Here is a 4,671-nt window from a genome sequence, read left to right as displayed (position 1 = left end):
CCAATACTCGGCTCTCGCCTCCCTAAATTTTGCTTCCCCAACATACGCAGCAAAGGCGTCCTTGCGGTCTTGCTGGCAAGGAAGCCTTTTGAACAGGTCCTTTACCATGGGCGAGGCGGCTTTCTGTGAGAGGCAGAGCTTGAGGCTTTCATCTTCGTACTCGATGCTGAATAGGATTTCTTCCCGTGAGGCAGAGGAGGATAGGGGGGTTAGGAGGCGGTTTTTTATGGACTGGATGGGTATGGTGGGGTGGAGTCGAAGCCGGCCGGAATTTCTTATTTTCTCCTCTCCTGTTTTGTTGTCAGCGTCTGAACGCATAGTTGTCCCATTTTCTCTGCTATCTGACTGTAGAACTTGTTTGGCAGAAAATTGAAGATATGAATGGGAGAGGGAAGACTGAAGGGAGGAATGGGGACATACGCTTCTCGATATCAGCGGCAATAGCACCTACTGTCTGAACCAGCTTTTGTCCACTACGCGTAAACCAATCTTCAGCGAACTTCCGTTCGCATGCGTAGCCATTATCAGCAGTCTTCTTCATGACTATATCAACCATATGATTTTGCCTTCCGTCAAGTGGCCTACCATTCAATGTTTTAGTCAGCCTTGTCTCCTCTCTAATCGAATCAAGTATCAATCAATGAAGTAGTGAATTGCCGCTTTCTTTCCAGCAAACGAAAATCACCGAAGAGCAAAAATCAAGAGAGGGCGACTTACGGCGTAACGGCAAACAGATGCTCACACAACTTATTCTTGCAAACCCCAGCCCCTTTACACGTCTTCGGAAACCTCTTCCCCGCCGCCCTCTTCGTCATGCTCTTATACTCCTGACGCAGCGTCCTGTTCCCATCTTGAGCCTTCTTGGTCTCCTCCAACGCCTTCAGCTGATCGATATGGGCTACGAGTTTATGCGACATTGCCGAGACTGCAGGTAGTTCTTTTGATGGTGGTGGAGGTGGTGGTGGTGATGAGGGCTTGTCCTTGTCCTCGTCTTGGAAATTGGCATCTCTTGTTGTTGGTGGTACTAGGTGTGGGTGGAATTTGTAGCCAAGGTTTGTGAGGTGGTCGAATGCAACGATGCTCGCTGCGTGTCTGGCTGCGAATTCCTCCATGGCGGGCGGGAGACGGAGGCAGATTCACTTAAGCGAGAAAGGGGGCGTGTCACTCGGACGAAAAAAAGTGATATTTTCGAACTAAGGATAGAGGAATATTAATTGTGCAGAATAATATACGGCTGCTGGGGAGGATATGTGAAGATGAGGCTTAGGCAGTGAAGAAAGACTTACTTCATCGTTCCTGCCCCTTCTACAGTATGCTACTAAACAGCGGAATGCCGCATATTCTATCACCAAACGATTGATTCAAACGATAAGGGAAAATCAGACACTTTGATTGATCGATTATGGAGTTCGGAAGCTTTTTCTCTGGGTCAACTGAGATTGATGTCTTCAAAGAGAGGGATTTTAGGGTGTCTTGATTTCCCGTTTGCTCAAGATCTGTAGAAAGCCTAATCTTTGCTGAAACCCCTTACTATTCCGAGAAGAGATGAAACTCAGAGCCATAATAGGAAACAGTACACGTGGTAATATGCAGATAACTTGTAAAACTTTCGGTACTAATTTCGTGTCCGAATTGTCATCATGATAAAGACGGTCTCTTGAGCCCAGATTCAGCGTCAATAGCATTGTAAACATGATTTCAATAGAACAAGCTTCATCAAAGGTCGCGGAAATTCAACTCTGTAACCTCACTTCTCTAATTTAGGCCTGTCCACTAGGTCAGGGGATGTTGGGTATTTCTTGTTTCATTACTTAGCTAGTTCAGGTACTCATATTACACCGAAACCTGCACAACAGCCCTCCTCAGACCCGGCTTTTGTTGCTCAGCTGCAGGCATGTCCCAAAAGTTCTCCACCGCCGGACCATTTTCTCCATGACACGAGCATCTATACATCTTCTTATAAGCATCCTTCAATTCTTCATTCCCCTGCCTGTTTGTAATCGTCTTCAATTGATCCTCCGAGAACATCGATGGATTCGTCGGTTCCTCGTCTTCATCTGAGCTACTGCTCTCCCCCGCTATCCTTGGCGGTTGTGCTGCAGCCGACCCGAATCTCTGTAGACCCAACCCCTCATCCTCCTCATCATCTTCTTCCAGATCCTCATCGTCGTCCTCTTCTAAATCATCCTCTAGCTGTGGTGGAGGTGGTGGACTCCTGCGACCCTCTGCACCATTGTTGCGTTGCTTTGTCTTCCCGCTGAAGCTCACGCGTCTTTGTTCGGCTGGTGTTGGTCCTGCGATTGTGTCTTCTTCTTCGTCTTCCTCCTCCTCCTCCTCCTCAATTTCTGCAATTCGGAGCCGCAGCTTATCTAGCGTGAATGCATGGCCTAGGATGAAGCGAAGATTCCGATCTGGGCGATCTGCGGCCAGCTGCAGCTTGCATCTGGCTGTGTGGGCTATCTTGATTGTTTCTGCAACAGACATCTTGACAATGTAGATATCGAGACGTTTTGAGAATTTCGATTGACCGTTGTGAGTACTTACTTGAGGATCCGAAAGCCCTGAATGGAGTAGATGGCGAGACGTAGAAAAATGAAGAAGATAGATTCAGAGTTTACTTGTAATCCTACATGTAAGCTGAAAAGATAGGAATTCTGCATCCGGGCCGCGGGGCGCTAGTGGTGGGCTGTTTTCAGCCTGGAATGCTGATAGCGGGTGCGGGGTATTTCCACTGCTTTGGTAATCACGATGCATAAGCCAGAACCTCCCCCCTATTTGTAATCCTCCAAGCCATAAAGGTATACCTAGACACCCTCTATGATTAATAAACCTGGGCAACCTTTATAAAGTTTAGCCCTAGTCCTTTCAACGAAGACTTGCGATTAGTAATAATATTCCTCATGACTAATCTTACGTATCTTATGAGACCCCCACTTCAATATCTTAGTAGAGACAAAGCGAGGGAGTTCCTCCACACTGGACTGGGAATAGCCGCATTGGGAATAGTTCTGCAAACATTCCACATTTATTCAAGCAAAATTGTCGGCTATTGTAGTCCTCAATGGTTTGTAACAAAAACTCTACAAGTCTAAGAGTTCGATCTCATAACTTGCATAGATAAATGGACCCGCTCCCTTAAAGTCGTTCTCATCTACTTTTATCCCAATATAATACTAAAATCCATTATTAGCACAATCTCACGGTCTTGCATCTTTGCAAGTTCCTAGAAGTTCAAGAACAAAAGGAAAAGAGAATTCACCTCAAAAGTTGCATTGCTCCCCAAGCTGCCCACTACTACAGTCCCTTCCCAATTCAAGGTGGAATTCGTCCCATTTTGTGCCACGAACTTCGTCGTCATCAGGCCATATGCCTTCTGTGCCGTCTCCAGATACGTAGCACTGTCAATATACCCCAGCCTAATTGCTTTCAAGAAAGAAAAGGTAAACATTGCCGTCGCGCTGCTCTCGATATAATTGCCCTTCATTCCAGGATACGGTGCGTCCATAACCAACCACCACCCCCCCGCAGCATCTTGCGCGGCTTTTACCCCAACAGCCAAACTATCCATATACCCCAGCAATTTTGCATACCCGGAATGGGATTCTGGAAAGTGGTCCAGAACATCAATTAACGCCATGAAATACCATCCAAGAGCTCTATCCCACACATGAGGCGCTGCACCAGTAACCGGGTCAGCCCAAACTGCCACCTTCGACTCGTCATAGCCATGAACCAGCAGATTGCTCGTCTTGTTCCGACAATGCTCTTCAATCAGATCAAATTGCAAGATAATGTCATCCCAAGCCGTGACGTTGCTCGCGTCGAATAACTGGTTCCACTGAGCGTAAAATGGTTCAGCCATATATATGCCATCCAGCCACATCTGATTGGGATAATCAGGGCTCCGGTGCCAAAACCCACCCCGCGGCGTCCGTGGCTGCCGGTCCAGCTGAGCTCTCAACTGGCCCGCTGCCGTCTTGTACCGCGCGTCTTGAGTGCTCTGATACAGAAACAGCAGGTTGGGCCCGATTCGTAAGTCATCCAGAGAAAACAGGGACGTAGAGTAATTTCCGCCCAAATTGCCAGCTGGATCTACAAACTGGTCAACTTGAGATTTGATATAGTTGTAATAGGTGGCATTTCCACTTTTGTTGTAGGCGAGTTCAAAGCCGCGGTATAGGACTGCGTTGGCGTAGTGGCGATCTGCTGTGACTCCCCGTGTCATAAAGGAGTCGCTCATCCATGTGGAATATGGTTGTGTGGCATAACTAGCTGGGATCAACAGCAGAAGGGCAAGAATGTCGAAATTGAAAAACATTGTTAAGGAAGAGGAAAGAGGATATGAATATAGGATGATAATGTCAACCCGTATAGCACTTTTGTATTTGGGATGTCGAAGGGTGGCCGCGTCGAAGAAATATACCAAATACCGGTAGTCCCTTGGAGTTTGCAAAACTAAGTTGACTCGGGTCAAGTACCCCGACTCAATTTCTCCGTCTTGGTGCTCGCCATTGGAGAATGGGCTTGGAATAAGTACATTGCCTGTACTACTTAAACATGCAGACTTTATCCAATTGGTTTCCGATTCAAGTGAAGTGCGGGGTGCTTGACAGCCATGCCCCTTTTTCGTCTTGGCATGCATTGCTCGTCACCATTCGAGAAATGATGTAC

General features: G+C 47.2%; 2 protein-coding genes across 2 annotated transcripts; both read right to left on the bottom strand.

Annotated features, from left to right (window-relative positions):
• Positions 1 to 1,833: 1,833 nt before the first annotated feature.
• Positions 1,834 to 2,484, bottom strand: LHYA1_G002911 (uncharacterized protein; the record flags this gene model as incomplete). The annotated part of the gene is made up of 1 exon (XM_031147885.1): positions 1,834 to 2,484. One exon carries the CDS (start codon positions 2,482 to 2,484, stop codon positions 1,834 to 1,836), a length of 651 nt encoding a protein of 216 aa, XP_031008020.1.
• A 596-nt stretch (positions 2,485 to 3,080) lies between these two features.
• Positions 3,081 to 4,318, bottom strand: yteR (Unsaturated rhamnogalacturonyl hydrolase; the record flags this gene model as incomplete). Its single annotated transcript, XM_031147884.1, has 2 exons — positions 3,081 to 3,173; positions 3,260 to 4,318. 2 exons carry the CDS (start codon positions 4,316 to 4,318, stop codon positions 3,081 to 3,083), a joined length of 1,152 nt encoding a protein of 383 aa, XP_031008019.1.
• Positions 4,319 to 4,671: the final 353 nt, after the last annotated feature.

This window comes from Lachnellula hyalina (genome assembly GCF_007821495.1).
Source record: "Lachnellula hyalina strain CBS 185.66 chromosome Unknown contig00020, whole genome shotgun sequence".
Lineage (NCBI taxonomy): Eukaryota > Fungi > Ascomycota > Leotiomycetes > Helotiales > Lachnaceae > Lachnellula > Lachnellula hyalina.
Note: the sequence above shows the minus strand (reverse complement) of the source record. Positions and strands in the feature narration are given on the sequence as shown.